We start from the raw sequence: 17,549 nt of genomic DNA, 5'->3' as shown, positions 1-17,549 counted from the left end.
GGGTGCCAAAGGTCAGGAAGGTTCATGAACACACCTGTGATGGAGTGCTTTCAATGTCTCTTACTACCCAACAGTCTCCTAGGATACTGGACTTGGGTCTCAATAAACCCCTGAGGTGCTCCAGGCGTGGGGACGAGTGTCTGGAAAGCTGCCCACCCAGAGAAAGTTTGTTGATTGACATCCAGCTGAATGAGGGCCAGTGTGTGCCCAGGTGGCCAAGAAGGCCAACAGCATCCTGACCTGTATCAAGAACAGTGTGTCCAGCAGGACCAGGTAAAGTGATTGTTCCCCTGTATTCAGCACTGGTGAGGCCACACCTCAAATACCGGGTCCAGTTTTGGGCCTCTCACTCCAAGAAGGACACTGAGGTACTGGAGCATGTCCAGAGAGGGACAACAGTGCTGGCAAAGGGTCTGGAGAACAGGTCTTGTGAGGAGAGGCTGAGGGCACTGTGATTATCTAGCCTGGAGAAAAGGAGGCTTCATTTAGATAGCTGCTTGCTCTCTGCAGCTATCTAAAAGAAGGCTGGATCCAGGTGGGCACAAATGAAAGAGGAAATGGACTCAAGTGGCACCAGGGAAGATTTAAGTTGGATATTTGAAGAAACTTCTTCATAGAAAAGCTTCTCAAACCCTAAAGCAGACTGCCCAAGGAGGTGATTGAATCCACATCCCTGGAAGTGTTTAAAAGGCACAGAGACATGGTGTAGAGAGACATGGTTTAGCACCAGACTTGGTGGTGTTAGATAATGGATGGACTCAATAATCTCAAATGTCTTTTCCAACCAAAACAATTCTGTGAGTCTATGATGCAACCACCTGAGAATCATTCACCTGCATTAGAAGAGCACAATGGTTCATATTTTGGTGCTAGGAAGGAGTGAGGCTCATCTCTGCACACAGCTCTGATGGAGATGGGAAAGGAGGATGAAATTTCACCATGCCCCATGAAGACTATCTGCCATTCATGCTTCAAGTTGCTTCCAGTAGTCAGTAATTACCACTAGTAGGAAAAAACTTCCTCTCCCCATAGTTTTGTCCCACAAGCAGCATCAAATGCAAACATGTGGTTTTCAAACACATTCACTCCTGTAAGTTCACACTGTCACTACACCCTCGTCCCAAAAAAAGGCTGACCATGTGTGGATGCTAATGTGCTTCACAAAAATGAAGTCAGCAGGATTATTTCCTGCTATATAAGGAGAGAAAAGATAGAAAGTGAATTCCTGAAGTTGCTTAAGTAGGCACTGGCAAAACCAGGAATGAAACTTCAGGGTTTTTTCCCTGGTGATTTTTGTTCTCTTACACATCCTGTACAGCGTACTTTCACTCGGCCACACTGCTGCTCTGTTCACAACTCAGTCTTTTCTACTGAAGATAATGGTTGAAACTATCTCTGTGCACTCTAAGTCTTCTTGGCTTTTTTATCTCCCCAAAACTGATGTGCAGAAGTGCCCTGAAGAACAGTAACTGTTCGAGATGCATTTCAGCAAAGCTCAGAAGGCTGTTTTGGAAAACAAGGTAAGACTGTGAACAGCTTTTGGTTTTCTTTGGAAGTTCTACAGAAGCACATTACCCTGGGGCAAGAGAGCTGCTTTTGCTGTCCTTGTGAAAATATGCCTGGGATTTGACAAGTTCCAAAGCTTAATATATTATAACAATTACTGTTTGGACATCCTCTGCGGAAGACCAAAAAACTTAATCTACCCTGAATCCATTCATGGCAATAGGAATCTACTGGCTCTGGTCAGCAGGACAGCTCAGAGGCTGAGACAGTGTCTTTCACACTCTGCAATGCCTATTTATTTCCTGGTGACTATAAAAAGTTAGCAAACTCAAATCCTGCAACTGAAGGCAATGCCATGCTGAACCAAATGTGATCATAAAGCTACCATAACACTCATTATGATGCAGGCTTCCACCACATTCAGACTGCATGACTATCCCTGCTGAGAACTGCTGTTGAAGTTCATGTCTAAGAAAGGAGGTAACTGCAACACTATCACCACCCCCCTGCTCCTCTCCTCGGGAAGATGCACAGGGATGAGAGGCAGTGTAAAGGTCTCCTTGCTGTTGTGAGGAATTTAAAATCAAGCTGTTGCTAGTGAGGGTACTGTAAAAAATATCCCAGCAGAGAATCACAGAACTGTTTGGTTGGGAAGGGACCTTAAAGATCATCTAGTTCCAAACCTTCCTGTCATAGGCAGGGACACCTCTTACTAGACCAGGTTGCTCAAGGCCCCACACAATCTTGCTTTGAACAATTCTGGGCTTGGAGACTCCACAACTTCTCTTGGCAACATGTTCTAGCACCTCACCATCCTTGAGGGGAATAATTTCTTCCTAATGTCTAACCTAAGTCAGGGTTCTTCCAGATTGAAGCCACTGCCCCTCACCCATGCCCTTTTACAAAGGCCCTCTCCAGCTATTGTGTAGGCTCTCTTCAAACACTAGAAGTCTGCTCTAAGGTATCCTTGAGGCTTTCATTTCTCCAGGCTGAACGACCCCAACTCTCAGCCTGTCTTCACAGAAGAGGTGCTACAAAGAGCCTCAAGAGACTTTCCAGAGGAAATTCTCACATCTTGGCTTGTGCTGTTGATGCTGCTTCGAGCTGTCTACCAGGCAACCTTTACAAGCACATCCCGTATTTGACAGCAACCCTCTGCCACCAAAGCTTCCAGAGAAGTTCCACTTCTCAGGGAGGTTTCTTAGTTTCCCAGCCAGCATTTAATCTCTCTGCTAATTAAATCAACGATCAGATACAAACCCACCAAAATAAATGGTGTCCTGAGGCCCCAGCTGCAGGGAAACTGCCCTCCTCTTCAAACAATCCAGGTATAGAGGCCAAGGGGGTCACAAAGCACCCCTGGGCCACCCCCCACTGCTAAAGGGGATTGCAGACAACCTCCCCGGCTTGACCAGCTCCCTGCACTAATTAGGGGACAAGTCCCAGAGCTTCAAAAGGCCAGAGATTGACCCGGGGGGGGGGGGGGGGTAATGCTACAGAGGAGATGCAGTGGCACAGCCCATTGTCAGCAGGACAAAAGGCTCCATTATAGCTCCCAAGAGCAGGGCAGTTCTTACCGTAATTAGGAGACAAAGATGCATGATTTGGGATTTTACATAATCAAGAGATACTTTGCCCATGCGGGAGCTCCTCTCAAACAATCAGGGGATTAAGTATTGTTTATTCTGCTTCGAGTAAACAATGAGGTGATCCCTCCTCGGGGCTTTACATGAAAAAAGCAGCGCCGGGGAAGACAAAGCTGGATGTCTTTTCATCTGACTTTGAACAGCTAACCCTTCCATTTCAAGTTGTTCATTTGACAGCAGCTGGAAGAGTATGGCCCACCCTGTAAATTAGCTGCTCACACACTGATCCCAGGGCTGCAAGACAGCCTTACCTTTTCTTAGCAGAGGGAGGTCAAGGGCAGACAAACTAGGGGCAAGAGTCTGTATTTACACAATAGCATGACAAAGGCAGGATTAAAGAACCACAAGGAAACCAAGAAGCTGTTGCCCACCCCAGCACTTTGCTGCTGCTGCAGATGCCACCCAGAGGGACCTGAGCAAGCTGGAGAACCGTGATCGTGTGAACCTCATGAGGTTCAACAAGGCCAAGTGCAAGTTCCTGCACACTGGTATCAGTCCAGGCTGGGGGGTGAAGGGATGGAGAGCAGCCTGTGGAGAAGGACCTGGGGGTACTGGTGGGTGAAAGGCTGGACACGAACCAGTAACAGGCACTCACAGCCCAGAAGCCAACTGTGTCCTGGGCTGCACCCCCGACAACGTGGTTGGCAGGTCGAGGAAGGAGACTTTGCTCCTCTGCTCTGTTGGGCTGAGACCCTGCCTGTAGTTTCAGGTCCACCTCTGGAGTCCTCAGCACAGATGGGACATGGGGAGCAGGGCCAGAGAAAGCTACAAAAACGACCTGAGGTTTGGAATCCCTCTGTTGTGAGGACAGGCTGGGAGAGTTTGGGTTGTTCAGCCTGGAAAGCAGAAGGCTTCAGGGAGACCTTACTGGGGCCTTTCAGTACTTTAAGGGGCAAATAAGAAAGATGGGGACAGACAGATTTTGTAGCAGGAAAAGGGGTGATGGTTTTAAAATGAGAGACAGGAGATCTAGACTGGGTCTAAGGAAGAAAGGTTTTACACCGAGGCTGCTGAGATGCTGGCCCAGGCTGCCCAGAGAGGTGGTGGATGCCCCATAGCTGTAAACTTTCCAGGTCAGGCTCTGAGGCTCTGAGCAACCTTCTCTAGTTGCAGATGTCACTGCTGACTGCAGGGATGTTAGACCTTCAAAGGTCAAGAAAGATATGGCTTGGCAGACAGGGCATCATTTATTTTTAGCCGTGACAAAACAGTCTGTGCAGGGCTACCTAACCCTCCAAAGTGACTGCCAGACCCAGAACATCTGGCTCTGGGATGCACAACAGAATACCCACCTCACAGGAAGCCCTGATCAAGGGACTCTACTTTTACAATACTGGCAATAAAAAGAGACTGAGAGTGTTCTGCTCCCTGCCCTTTGGTCCTAACACGGATGCTACACTTTTCTGTTTGAACTGTAAGGAGAGTTCTTCCTCCTTGTCTTCTCTGATAAGGAAACACCAGGACTTGATGAATGTGTTCTAGCACTTTGCAGTATGCTCCCCTGCCATGCACACACTCATACACATGTGCCTCCTGAAAAAATGTTCATCTTTTTCACTCAAAACCCCACCCCTAAGAGGAACCATTTCAACCACATGAACTCAGCACCACAGTCAGTGTATCCTGTTGAAATCCTACAGTTTTGCAGAACCCTGGGAACCACTGTCTGCCAAGGATTTTAACACATTTCCTTTGGGATAAAAGCAGTCCAGACTGTTCTGCTTACCAGAGGATTTTCTGCCAGGTTGGGACAAGCAGACAGTGTAATTTGATTTTTTTTAGGTGGGGATAAAAATATGTGTTTTAAACCAGGTATCTGGGACAAGCTGCATTTATTAGCGGGCCAGGGAGAACCACAGCTTCCTTTTCCTGTCTTATCTCCACTGATGTGTGGAGCAAGCGTTTGACCACAACCCTCTTACCATCATCTAGACAAGTCCATGAAGACCAGCATCCCAGCACCACCCTTAAGTCATGCTCCTGGAGCTTGATAATTATGGCTTTGATTTAGGGACACATTTTAGGTTTTGTTGCTCAGCACAATCAAGTGCAGCAAAATCTATTTCAGGAGGATATTATCAGAAATGAGTCTCCTAATCCTAGAGAAGGAGCTGCATGGACTGGAACAGGATGTTTGCATGGCCAGTATGTGTTCCAGATGTGTCAAAGTGGACTGCAACGCAAGGATACCCACTCTGTCATCCTTTCTCCATCACTCAAAGCAAGAGAATCCACCTCTCCAATCATGTCCATGGCACAGAACTTTGCAAAGAGGTCCTATTTTCACAGAAGCTTCAAAAAGAGGCAACAACCCCCTGCAATGCTTTGGCCCTGGGGAAGAGTAGCTGGACATCTATCCAGAAGAAAAGGACCTGCGGGTGTTGATAGATGGCTGAACGTGAGCCACTGCAGGCCCAGGTGGTCAAGAAGGCCAACAGCATCCTGGCCAGCAGGATTAGGGCAGCAACCATCCTCCTGTATTCAGCACTGGTGAGGCTGCATCTCAAATACTGCACTGAATTGTGAGGCACTCATTACAAGAAGGACACTGAGGTGCTGGACTGTTCTCTACAACTACCTGAATAGAGGCTGGAGCCACATGGGCACTGATTGGTTCTCCCAAATAGCAAGGGACAGGATGAAAGGAAACAGCCTGAACTTGTCCAGGGGAGGTTTAGGCTAGATATTAGGAAAAATTTCTTCCCCAGAAAATTTGTTAAGCCCTGGAACAGGCTGCCCAGGGAGGTGGTGGAGTCCTCATCCCTGGAGTGATTCAAAAGCCATGTAGATGTGGTGCTGAGGGACATGGCTTTGTAGTGACCTGGCCATGCTGGGTTAATGGTTGGACTCAATCATCTTAGAGGTCTTTTCCAGTCTAAACGCTTCCATGATGCTAACATCAGGATAAGCTTGCCCACATTCCCCAAAGTGCATGGCAACATTTTCTCAGACTCCCTTTTTGGGGGTTGCAGAACTCTTACCAGAGAGCTACTATTTCAGTTTTGCCATAGGATGGAAATGTACTTATTTTACTTCAGAAACAGTGAACTCCAACTAATTAACTACTACTTGTTGGACTGCGTTTAAGAGCGAGCTTCCCAAATCCCTTCCCCGGTAATTACAGCTCTTACAGTGCCTTTAAAATGCGTTTGCTTGCATTTACTGAGGTTTTCTGATTTGAGAAGATGGGATTCATTTCCTTAAATTTTACCAGTTTAAGAGAATGGGATGACCCTGCTCCATGTCATTCTGCTAAGAAGCTGCATTCAGGTGAAAGTGCTGACACTTTGAATGCTGAATTCTGCACCCTTCCAAAAAGATCATTAGAGATCAACATTCCAAAGTAAACTTAAAACACTGTCAAAGCTCTGCAAGAGGACAATCACCTTCTCTACAACAGCAGCTTTTCTAACATGTTTAAGATGGACCTGGAATATCTTTTTGGATAGTCAATTCTTTGTAGAACAGATGGCTCTACATTTTTCTATAGTAAACACCAGGAATATAAGAGTGTTAGGAGTCTAAGGGGCAATGAGTTGAATCAAAACACACTGCTCAAGTACCTTGCCAAACAATTAATAACTAATTTTGCCCTATTAAGAGAAGCTGATTTATGCCCAAATCCAAACTATTCCCCAACCTCAACAGCCAGAAAAGCACAAGACATTTTATGGAAGAAGCTCATCTATCTTCATTCACTTCCACAACAGACAAAACCTTTGCACCCAGCTGCCTTCTCCCCAGGCAGAATCACCTCACAGGTTGTACCAGAATACTCAAGTTTTGCTTCACATTTTAAGCATATTTAACTTAGTAACTCTAATGTTGGCATTTTACAGTTTTATGTAACAACAATGATGGCTTTGATCTTTTTGAGTTGATTATAATGCCCTCTATAAAGATCCGCAGCTATTAACCTGCCAGATTGCCTCTATTTGAAAAAAGAAAAAGAAGAAGAAAAAGAGAAAGAGAAAAAAAAAGAATACAATTAAGCCTTACAGCACCCTAGTGACACAAGATGAGGCAGAAACGTTTAAAAACCTGTTCAAAATCACCAAGTAATTAGAGTGCAGGGAGCTGAGTGGCTCCTCCCCCTCTCCAGCAGGCTCCCTCAGGCTACGTCATGGCCAGAAACACTCTGGGGACTCCTTCTTACCTCAGTGAATTATCTGGATGTGTCTCCATGTGGGACTCCAGCCCATACTTGCAAAAAAATTCTTTGAAACACACTGGACAATGATAAACTTCCTCCTCAGCCCTCTTATCCCCTTCACCAGAGTGACCATCTTCAACAACCTACAGAGAGAGGGGAAAAAAGACCTCACTAGATCAAGTTTTAAGCAACAAACCAAACACTTAATCCATCTGAAGCCCCCCCCACAAAGATATAGCATGTTCCATCTGTAACTTTGCTGCAGGAGACCAGAAGTGATTCATTTCAGAGAGAAGGGTAAGTGACAGAGCCTCTCTGTGAGTGAGAGCAGGCACGACAGCAAAGGAGGCTCAGCAGGAGATAAAGTGTGTAGTGAAGTCACGTATGCAACAGCTCTAATGAGAAACTGCCATCTGAACAACTCATAGACCCATATGTTTATCTACTACCACTGAACCAGCATTCCTCCCCTTTCAGAAAGCCAGACGAGCTGTCAGCCTAAATTATTTATGCCACTGAGATACTGCCAACTGCTAACTCAAGTGGTCCAGGGCAAAGCAGTGAACTTCCGCGTGCTTTCTACAGGCCTCTTCTGATTACAGGGAGAAAAGCATGCACCAAACGAGGGATGCAGAGCTAAAGGGAACTGCCACTACCTTGCACTGGGAGATGAGATATGGAAAGGGTCGAGTTCAGCTTGGCAGGCACCTTGTATTTTGTATAAATGACTGAAATGCACTCAAATATGGCCTAAATAAAACCCTAATGGAAATGTCTAACCCTCAAATAAATATCTTCTTGTTGCTCCTGTAACTCAAATAACACAGGATCATGCTCTCGTGAAAGAGAGATGTACTAGAGGTTTTATCCTTGTCTCTCCACATCAAGACAAAAGCAGACTTGAGCTGCTGCTGCTTTTGAAATAAACACTATTATCTTAAAAGTTAAAGTCACTCTGCTGTAAGAGAGATCTTTCTGAGGAAAAAAAAGCTTCAGTAGCAAAAGAATAGTTCATCATCCTGTCATCCAACACCAATCATCTCATCATGTAAATCCAAAGCAAACCCAAAGATTTAAACAATAAAGTACAAAAAAAGGACGATTCTTTTTTCATCTGAGAAGTTAGAAATGATTTTTTCATGTTGGAGAAATTAATTTTCTCTCTCAGTCATCAGTGTTGGCTACAGAGGAAAAACAAGGCTTGGTACACAGGTCTGTAACAGGACCACATCTTCACATCTCCATGCTGACTGCCTGAGCTCAACAGCTGACAGTTTAAGAGGTAGCCAGGGACGTATCCCACTTTCTGCCCCTTAAAGAACCTTTTTTGCAGGTGTCCTTTCCTCTCTGTCCATCTCAGCATCGTGACTGAATTTCCGTTTCGAAGACAATCGCCTGCGCTTCAGCGGGGATGGGGGAGTTGTGCTCGCAGTGCTGTTTGGATCCTTCTCATGAATCTTCATGTGCCTGAGCAGAAGGGGGAAGAAGACACTGTCAGAGGGCAAATCGGGGCAGAATGACCCCAAACATTTTACTGTCAACATCATTTCTAAGGTTTGCTTCTCACAGAACCATAGAATGGTTTTGGCTGGAAGACATCTTTAACATCATCGAGTCCAACACCACTAAACCGTGCCCCTCAGCACCACATCTACATAGCTTTCAAACCCATGGGGACTCCACCACTTCCAGTGACTGACAACATTTTGGGGAAGAAATTGTTCCTAATGTCATCAAAACTTACCCTGGCACAACCCAAGGCTGTTTTCCCCTTGTCCTATTATTACTCAGAGAGCAGACCAACCTCCACCTGACTTCAATTTCCTGTCAGGGAGTTGTAGGGAGCTAGAAGGTCTCCCCTCAAGCTTCCTCTATTCCAGTAACACAAATGCCTGGCCTCTCAGTCTTATAAAATCATGGAATGGTTTGAGTTGGAAGAGACCTTTAAAGGTCCTCTAGTCCAATCCCCTGTAGTCAGCAGGAACATCTGCAACTGGAAGAGGTTGCTTGGAACATCGTTCAACCTGACCTGGAAGGTTTGAAGAGATGAGGCATCTACCACCTCTCTGGGCAACCTGGGCCAGTGTTTCACCACCTTCAGCATAAGTTTTTTCTTACATCTATCTATTCTGAATCTCCCTTTTAATTTCAAACCATCACCCTTTGTCCTGTCACAACAGGCCCTATTAAAAAGTCTGCTCCCATCTTTTTTACTGGCCCCTTTCAGCACTGAAAAGCTACAAGAAGGTCTTCCCCAGAGCCTTCTCTTCTCCAAGCTGAACAACCCCAATTTGTGGTTGTCTACTTAAGTAAAAAGCCTGCAGCTTAGCATCCACTTCTTTCCATGCAAAACAAACATCCCATCTGCAATTGCCTCTCCTATAGTTAGCTGGTATTACACATGGATTTGTATTTGCTAACACTTCTGAAATACATTTGTTCCACAGAATCACAATGCAGTACGGTTGGAAGGGACCTTTGAACATCATCTAGTCCAACCTCCTAGCTGATCATCCAGAGCAGGCTGCCCAGGATTGCAATGTTCAGGTGGGTCTGGAATCTCTCTAGAGAAGGAGATTCCACAACCTTTCTGGGCAGCCTGGTCCAGTGCTCCAGCACCTTCACAGCAAAGAATGTTTTCTTCATGTTGAGGTGGAACCTCCTCTGTTCCAGTTTGCGCCCATTACTGGACACAAATGAAAAGAGTCTGGCCTCATCCTCTTGAACCCCGCTGCTTAGATATTCATTAACACTGACAAGATCCTCTTTCTCATCCTTAACACACTGATGCTGGGGAAGGACTTTACAGGCTCTCAGGGAGTGACAGGAGGAGGGGGAATAGAGCAAAGCTGGAAATGGGTAGGTTCAGGCTGGACATGAGGAGGAAGTTCCTCAGCATGAGAGTGGTGAGAACCTGGGATGGGTTGCCCAGGGAGGTGGTTGAGGCCCCACCCCTGGAGGTGCTTAAGGCCAGGTTGGATGGGGCTCTGGCTAGCCTGATCTAGGGTAGGGTGTCCCTGCCCATGGCAGAGGGGTTGGAACTGACTGATCCTTGTGGTCCCTTTCAACCCCGACTGATTCTATGATTCATTCCAATACTGAACTTCCACTCTGAAGCTGAGATCTATCTGGACACACTTTTAAGCTAGAGCAGGCATGACCTGCAGAACTCCTCATTGCCAAGGCACATTCACAAACATGCTTCCTCAGGAGAACAACCATTTTGTGTCACAACAGCACTAAAAAAAGACAGGAAGCAATCTCACAAGCATCTCTCTATCTGCCCTGTCTGCTGTTTGGGGTTTGTTATTTGCAAACTGAGAAGACACTTGGCAAGTTCTAGATGCAAGCTGCTGCTCCTGTCTTGCTGCTTCTGAACACTCAAAGCTCAGATTGCAAAAGTTCTCTTTTGAAGGGCCTTTAGCCTCACTTCACACTTACTGTGCTGTTGGAAAACATCAAACTTATGCTCCTACATGCAAAGATAACGTCTGCTTCTACTACCTAGAAGTAAAGGATACAGCTGCCCTTTGTCCATCTGACTGACTTAAAAGCAGCACAAAGGAGACCATGTTCATGGCCTCTTGGCACATCCTGCAGAAGTCACACCCACAGCTCCATGCCATTTCACCTGCACGCACGCTATCTCATGTTCATACATGCCAGAGTGTTGTAACCTACATGAGTCTTGTATGTCCTCATAACTGCTTGGGTGTTATGACATCAAACCCATTGCAGTTTTGGACGCCAAGGGCATGATGCTTTCAGATAACACACTGGACCAAAGTGATCCACGGGCAGACTCCAGTGGAGCTGCTGGGAGTCCTGTCTTCTCACACAGCACTTTTTGTTATGTTTCTTTTCACAATCTCTGAATCTTATACAAAAAAACTCTAAAGGCATCTAAATTACCATCTCTAACTACAGCCAGGCTTCTGAGGGTGTAGTGCAGGAGCAGTCTCAAGCCAGAAGAACCACACACAGCAGAACCTACGTGAGATTAAAATGGCTGCTCAGCCACTATCTGCTTTCAACACTCAGCAAGGCTGCCTGGAGGACCAGGTCCACATGAGTGAAACACAGCTTCCCCAGCCCCTCAGTAACGCTCACAAAAGTGGTGGAGGCACAGTTTGTCCACCAGTTAGTCACACCGTGGGAGATTCAGGGAGGAGAGAGCATCTGCATGCAGATGTGCCCAGGAGACTGGGCACAGCACCGCAGACATGTTGCTGCATTTGATTTCTTTCCCTGTTGTTCACTCGACTGGGAGCAGAAGGAAGGCTGAAGTTCTGAGAGTTTGGCTCTTTCCAAGACTTAGGGAGAAGTTGGGGTTCCCTGCCTTGCCCTCTTGGTAGCTCTGATACCACGGGCTCCAAACTAACTGAATCTAGTGCTATACAGCCTCACCAAATCTACATAGGAGGTATCTACAGGTACTTTACTGACTCATTTTCTTTAAGTCTTTTTTTTCACCTCCTGTGGAACTGATCTACCTTCCCTTGCCAGCTAGAGCTTCTTACAGGTGCTACAGCAACAACAGGAGAAGCAGCTGCCTGTATCCACGTGAGAAGAAACCGGTTACTTGTTCAAAGAGTTTCTGTCCACAGTGGTTGAAGATAAAACTCAAAAAGCATCTGGGAACAACAAAATGTAGTATTCAAATAGCAGAAGCAAAGCAAAATGTGGAAGGCGGTTTGTTTTTAATCTTTTTGGTAAAGACTGTTTTTCAATTTCGATGAGCACTTGAAAGTGAGACAGAGGTTTTTGCATGTGGTCGTCTATGCGTCTATGCTTCCCCCCCAGACACATCCTGCATTGCTTAACCTTCCGGCTGATGCACAGCTAAGGTGACTTGGCCAGTCACTTTCCAGATAGCTAGAGAGCAGAGATAGCCAAGCTAAAGCACATTCACCCAGAGAACAAAGAAACGCATAACAAAAGAATCTGCTCTGCATTAAGCATGGGACTCTCTGTCCCTATTTTCTTTCAAAGCCTCTTTTCTGCCAGTAACAAGCATGCAGAACTCCCACTTTGTAGCTACCTATGCAAAACACCTTCCCCTAGGGCTACCTTCCTTCTTTGTGCTGTTTAACCACCTGCTGAACTCTGCCTGCCTTGAAGGAGCTGCTCCTACTTCAGAGGGCACATCCACAGAATACCAACACGAGAACCAGTCGAGACCTCCATTCCAGCGTGGCACCTCTGCGTGGCATGACCTAACTCATGCAAACACACCGGCTCCTGCAAGCCTCAGCGCAGTCTAGTTGCCCTTGCAATGCAACAGAGCACAGAGTGTGCTTGTACCCCAGGAGGCCAAATGTAGCCTAGATGTCAACGGGCAGGGCTGGGCTGGCCACTAGACAAGGGACAGAGACTCTCCACCAACCCCTTTCCCTGGCAGAGAGACTGATGGGCTGGGAAGGAAAACTACATCATCTTGAGTGGAAATAACAACAATAAAATGGATGCAAATATATACAAAACCAACATCAAACCCAGCCCCCTGATGGCAATGTCGTCACTGCCACCACTGATGCTGGAGGCAGGCACTGGGGAAGTGCCAGAATGGATTCAGTATCAGATGGGAACTGGATTCAGGAGTTGGATTCAGCAGCACAGGACGTGAGAGTGGGGTTGTTCAGCCTGGAGAAGAGAAAGCACTGGGGAAGACATTCTTGTAGCCTTTCAGTATTTAAAGGGGCCAGTCAGAACGATGGGAACAGACTTTAAATAGAGCCTCTTGTGACAGGAAAAGGGCTGATGGTCTGAAACTAAAAGGAGATTCAGACTAGATAGATATAAGGATACTTTTACACTGAGGGTGGTGAAACACTGGCTCAGATTGCCCAGAGAGGTGGTAGATGCCCCATCCCTGCAAACATTCCAGGTCAGGTTGGACAAGGTTCTGAGCAGCCTGCTCCACTTGCAGGTGTTCCTGCGGACTGCAGGGGCTTGGACTAGATGACCTTTAAAGGTCTCCTCCAACCAAAACCATTCTATGATTCTATGTGCTAATTCTATATGCAGACCTTGCTAATGTAGGTGCTACACCACAGTGATGGGGCCTTTGCTGCTTCTGATGTCAAAATCATCAGCTGCCCCCAGCGTGCAGTTCTCCTTCCTGCAAGAGAGGCTTGTGCCATGCCCTAAAAGTGACAGTAGAATCTATACCCACAGCAGGGAATGTGGTAATCCCTTCGTGTTTTAGTTTTGCTTGTTTGAAAGGAAGCAGCTCAGGCTATTGAGCTATAAACAGGAAGACACCCTGACTGCACCTTTGACTTCTACTGTGTAGGTCAAACATCAGAGCTGCTGTGATCACTCTCTGCATACCATCATTAAGGGAAAAAGAAAAATCCAAAACCAAAGCAGCAGGTTCCAGAGTTCTCAAGGAGAGTCGAAACCTGTCCACATCACAGTCAGCAGGTTTGTTTCCTTGGCAGGTTGAGCAAGTTTCACTACATCAAGTCAAGGGTGGAGAGGAAAAAAGATTACTAAAGCTACAGGCCGAGATAAGCAAGGAGATAAGGCTGAGCAGTACAAAGGAGAGACAATCTTCATCTCCTACTCTGCAGCATGGATGTTATCCTGCTTCGTGAAAACATTTATCACCCAGTTTGGGTTGAACTGCAGCAGATGCCAAGGCACATCCACATCTTCTCTTTCAAAGTTAAACAATCCCTTCACCAAGGCTTCTTTTACTTTAAAAGTTTCCTAATTATAATTAAGGGAAGGGGGGGAAATATTTGTGTTGAGTTATCCTCCTTGAGAAGAGTTTGCCTTGATTAGATCTTACATGTAAGGCTGAAAATGCTGGAGCTCACTGTTTAGCCTGCCAAGATGCAAGGAGAACAGGAACAGAGCTGTGCTTAGAAGTTATTTTCCCATTGTGACTATAACAACATATTTTGGCCTGACAACACTGGCATACTTGGAATACAAAAGCCAGGCTCGTAAGTCAGCCTGGCTTTCAGCATCTTACAGTGACAAAGGAAAATGGTATGATGTTCATCAGTTCCAAAAAATAAACACTCAACACTAAGTTAGAATGCAGCACCATAAAAAACAGGGCAAAATGAGGACATGCACAGAACATCTTCAGCCACTCAGGCAGGTTACAGTATTATGTGCTAGAAGCTCTGAAGTGATCACTACAGCAGCTCAGAAGAGAGCCAGAAGTGGCTGTTTCACCTACAGCAGATGAACTTTTACAATTTAAATCAATGAATTGTGGCCCTGAACCACCCTAGAGAGCTGCCCAAGAAGAGCAGTCAAGCTTGGGAAGGTGCAGAGTGTCACTTCATATAGTGGTTGCTAATCTCCCCAGCATGCCTGCAAGGACACAGACACTTGGGACAGCATTGAGGGTGGAACGCTGAAATGCAACCATGATACAAAAGATGAAAGGAAGGAGATAAAAAAATTTAGCTTAATACTAGGGAGGATTCCCTGCACTAAGAGCTAGATAGCCTTGATTAACATCTCAGAGAAAGTGGTGGAGGAACTGGCAAAGACTACTGCTGAAAAATGGGAAGAGGAAATGAATTTTTTCCAACCAAGGTCTGAGCCACCTCTGAACTGAACTCTTAGCACTTAAGAACTGCTATGCAAAAAATGCAGCAAACTTGCTACATGCTCTGCTTTTCACACCACAGCTGTAGGTGAAAAAGCCCTCCCCATAGTTTCTTCCCTCCCCCTCGCACAAGGAATTTCACAGGTGAGCCAAGAGGATCCAACTGTGCTACGCCTCTGCTGGCCAGCCCTCTTCACAAAAGCAGTTTTTCAAGTGCCTGACTGCCTTTCATTCCACCCTCACTGTGAAAATCACCTTCCACTTCCCCTCTTCAGCCACAGCTTTCCTCTCCCTCTAGTTGTCATCTGAATGGGATGACTAAGACGATACTGCTCAAAAATTCCCCCAGCTCCTCTCCTTTCCCCTCCTTTTTTTAAGAAACAAATGGGCAAAAAAGCTTTCATCCTCAGTTCTGGCATCAGAGCATGATTTCAGAAGGGTGGAAAGGTGACTATTCCACCAGCACAGTGGCAAGGCAAAACTCTGCTCCCTTTCCTTGAAGGAGAGACTTCTGTAATAATAAACAACTGCAGAACTGAAGTGCCTTACTCCTTTTTGGATCAGTGCCTAAGGGAAGTGACTCACTGAGGGGGGGTGTGGGGGAAGAAGGGCAGGTGCCCTCCTGAAGTGACACAAAGCCCCTGCTGGTCACATCCCAGCCCTTCCTGCACCTCGAAAAAGACCTGCTGTATTTTCTTAATGCCAAGAGGATTTGCATGTTGATCATATAAGCTTTCTGGAGGTCCTGAAACAGGGCAGCCCCCAGCTTCAATGCCAAAACCAGAACGTGGGCAGGTTTTGACTGGCTGGCTCAAGGCTAGAACAAGGAGTCGAAGCATCCTGAAAGAGGCAACTGCAAGACGCAGCTGCTCCCAGCTCCGAGTCTCACTGAATTAAGAACAAAACCAGGAGCTCCTGCTTTGCATGCAGATAACCTGATCAGCTCTGCTTCGGCTCTTGGAGAGGAAGTGTCAACCTTCAGCGTGTGTGGGAATCCCTCACCTCTTAACTCTGGGGGAAAAAACCCACACTGGAGCTGCACTTTGGATTTTTGCAGCTGCTGATGTGCTCCATATCCTGAAGCCTACCTGGCTTGGAGGCTGGGGCAAAAGGGACCTATGGAAAAAAGGGTGTATCTACAGCCTCTGAGCAGGGTCCAGGATTAAGCCTCTCCCTTCTAACCATGGCAGCACAAGCACTGCTGGCCTTGAGTCAAGAGAGGTTGAAGCCAGGTAGGTCTGATTAGAAGGAGCAGCATGTCCAGAGGGGGAGCAGCAAACAGTTTAGTGAGGCCTGGTTGGGAAAGTCCCAGCATCTAAATCAAGATTAATTCATGAGTGCAGGATCCAGTGCATGTATAAACACTCTCCTCCTCCCTCACATCTCCATGCTTGTGGAAACATAGTGGGGAGGCCAATGAATCCAGGCTTTATCAGCCCAGAGAGATCATCTGACAGTATTAAGTTCAGGTTCTTGCTTCATATCCCACATATTATTCCAAGTTTCCCCACTTTACCACTAGGTGTACTCTATACTCTGCCATACAGCACACGGCTGCTCATCTCCTCTGTGATTTCTGAGCAGGCTGGTATATAAAACAAGGGGATGATCCTCATACAGCTGATGATATCTGGACAAAGGTGCCACACATCCAGTTGGATCAAACACACTCAACTTTACATAAAAGATACCTTTTTTTGTTTGTTTCCCCAACTCCCCCCACCCCCCTTCAGCAGTATAGTTACTTAAGTTCACCAAGATACTCTGCTGATAAGGACTGGGCTGGTCAGATGGCCCTAAGGACAATTACAATAACTTTACCTCTCCCACTGTTTTATCCCCTGAGATCTTTCTTTTATATTGCTGCCTTCAAACAACAGGAAATAATCTCACAAGGAATAAAAAAAAAACACACCACATTTTCAGTCATTTACAGTAAACCACCTCTGTCATTCAGATCATCACCAAACACATCTGCTTAAAACAAACAAACCAAAAGTCTGCTTTGTCTAAGCTCCCACTCTGTGCCACCATAGCAGAACTAATGAGAGTTCAGGGTGCAACCAAAACAGGTTGAAATTTGGACCATGACATTCCTCAGGTCCCACAATGAGAAGTGTCTCAGAGCAGAAGACAGCCTTCAAGGTGATACTGATAACATCTCTTTTCAGAGCTAAGTCATGGCATCTTTGTCATTGGTTTGATATCATTCTACCCAAATTGTCTAGAAATGCAGAACTTAGGGAGCTCCTCTTCAAAGCTTCCACCATTTGATGTGGGAAATAAATCCTAAACAAACACAAAGTGAAGCTGCAGCATTTTTAGGAGCAATCACTTAAACTGCTGCTGTTCCTTAATAGTCTCATGAATATGACTGGAACTTAAGTCAAAAGTGCAGCAAGATTATATCCTTGGGTTAAAGACTTTAGTCAGTTGTTTGTTTGTTAAATCATGTAGAGAATCTGTATTGACAGTGTATTTCCAGTGCTAATTACCAACATAACCCACTTAAAGTGAGCAATACACCCAGCCTTTGCCAGCTATAATCACAAGAACCAGAAAGATGCAGGTAATTTTGCACTTCAGATACAATCCCTACTTGGACCAGCTTCTGTTTTTTGTGTCAGCTTCTCAGCTTGTTTGCTATTTGTATCCTCACAAAAACTGCAAA

At 46.0% G+C, this 17,549-nt stretch overlaps 1 protein-coding gene across 4 annotated transcripts in view; it reads right to left on the bottom strand.

The window, feature by feature from the left end:
• RREB1 (ras responsive element binding protein 1) overlaps positions 1-17,549 on the bottom strand; it is a 142,526-nt gene that overhangs the window by 40,587 nt on the left and 84,390 nt on the right. For all 4 annotated transcript variants that reach the window (XM_064161145.1, XM_064161143.1, XM_064161144.1 and 1 more), the window contains exons 6-7: positions 8,628-8,772; positions 7,309-7,448 (exon numbers count right to left, since the gene is read on the bottom strand). In XM_064161145.1, coding sequence (XP_064017215.1) covers positions 7,309-7,448; positions 8,628-8,772 — 285 coding nt within the window. The remainder of the gene's footprint in view (positions 1-7,308; positions 7,449-8,627; positions 8,773-17,549) is intronic.

Source organism: Pogoniulus pusillus, chromosome 21, assembly GCF_015220805.1.
Source record: "Pogoniulus pusillus isolate bPogPus1 chromosome 21, bPogPus1.pri, whole genome shotgun sequence".
NCBI lineage: Eukaryota > Metazoa > Chordata > Aves > Piciformes > Lybiidae > Pogoniulus > Pogoniulus pusillus.
Note: the sequence above shows the minus strand (reverse complement) of the source record. Positions and strands in the feature narration are given on the sequence as shown.